A 1,244-nucleotide genomic window follows, 5' to 3' on the forward strand; every position below is an offset into this window, starting at 1 on the left:
TTAAGATTTTATTGTTTGTTTTTAAAGCTTTAAACGATCTCGCCCCAGAGTATTTGTCTGAAATTTTAACTGTGCGGGAACACAACTGGTCATTGCGGTCCTCAAATTAGTTGGTTTTAGAAGTCCCAAGATCCAGGTATAAGCGATGGGGTGATCAGGCTTTTGCAGTTGCTGCCCCAAGACTCTGGAACAAGTTACCCCCTGATATACGTACTGTTACAGATGTCACTCTTTTCAGGTCCAAACTCAAAACATATCTGTTCAGTCTTGCTTTTAATACGTAGCAGTGGTGTGACAATTTCATTCTTTTGTTTCTTTCTCTCTTTCCATTGTATGTTGTGATTTTATTTATTTTGTTAAGTACTTTGGATACCTGCAGATAGTTGTAAAGTGCTATATAAATAAATTTTGATTGATTGATTGATGTTTTTTTTGTCAAATTCTCTTTTTTTTCTCCTCCATGTCACTTCCGGGGCTCCGTAGGGTTCCGCAGCCCTGCTGCGTGAACTGCGTAGCTTTGCTACCGCGGTTCCCAGCCCCCTCGGGCTTGAATCCCTAATAATGAAAACTAATTACTTCTGAGAAGAAGAATAGGGTTCCACAGCCCTGCTCTGCAAACAGCATAGCTTTGCTATCGCCATTTCTTCCAGACTTGGGCTTGGACCTATTAAGAGCTACATAGGTTTAATAAAAAAAAACACTCACTTGTCCAATCATCTTCAAAGCAGTAGAGGAAATGGAAGACCACCATGAGGAGAGCGTGGAAGGAGACGAGTGCAATGTACATCTAGGTTAAAAAAAAAAAGACACAATAAAGGACCGTTCATTACATACACTAACTGCAAACAGAGATTTTACTAGAGGTGTGACGAGGTCTGTCCAATGAGATCTTGCAATATTAAATTGTGCAGATATTTCTTGTGGAGGTGACACAATTGTAAAGCAGCGCCAGTAAGAGAAAGTCTGGAATTCAAGCAGAAATTTGATTGAAAAATAAGAAAAAAGACACAGCATGGGTCATGTTGTGCACGTGTTACATCACAGCCCTTCTCAGTAAAGTTTGGCCCTCATCCTCTATGCCACACTTAGTGTATTTACTTTTTGGGGAAAATAAAGACTATTTGTGCATTTTATGAAACATTAAATTATTTTTTTAAAGCTACACTTAGAGATGCACAGAGGATAGAGAATAGTCTAGTAGCCAACTAGGTGAACCCGGAAATGTTGAGTACACCAAAGTTTTA

The 1,244-nt window shown here is 39.1% G+C and overlaps 1 protein-coding gene across 5 annotated transcripts in view; it reads right to left on the reverse strand.

Moving 5' to 3' along the window:
• Positions 1 to 1,244, reverse strand: part of LOC116686439 (palmitoyltransferase ZDHHC3) — a 146,818-nt gene that overhangs the window by 75,114 nt on the left and 70,460 nt on the right. For all 5 annotated transcript variants that reach the window (XR_004331255.1, XM_032511453.1, XM_032511451.1 and 2 more), the window contains one exon: positions 706 to 787. Coding sequence is in view for 4 of the 5 variants with exons in the window: in XM_032511453.1 (XP_032367344.1) it covers positions 706 to 787 (82 nt within the window). In the remaining variant the exon portion in view is untranslated. The remainder of the gene's footprint in view (positions 1 to 705; positions 788 to 1,244) is intronic.

The sequence above is a fragment of the Etheostoma spectabile genome, unplaced genomic scaffold, assembly GCF_008692095.1.
Source record: "Etheostoma spectabile isolate EspeVRDwgs_2016 unplaced genomic scaffold, UIUC_Espe_1.0 scaffold376, whole genome shotgun sequence".
Taxonomy (NCBI): domain Eukaryota; kingdom Metazoa; phylum Chordata; class Actinopteri; order Perciformes; family Percidae; genus Etheostoma; species Etheostoma spectabile.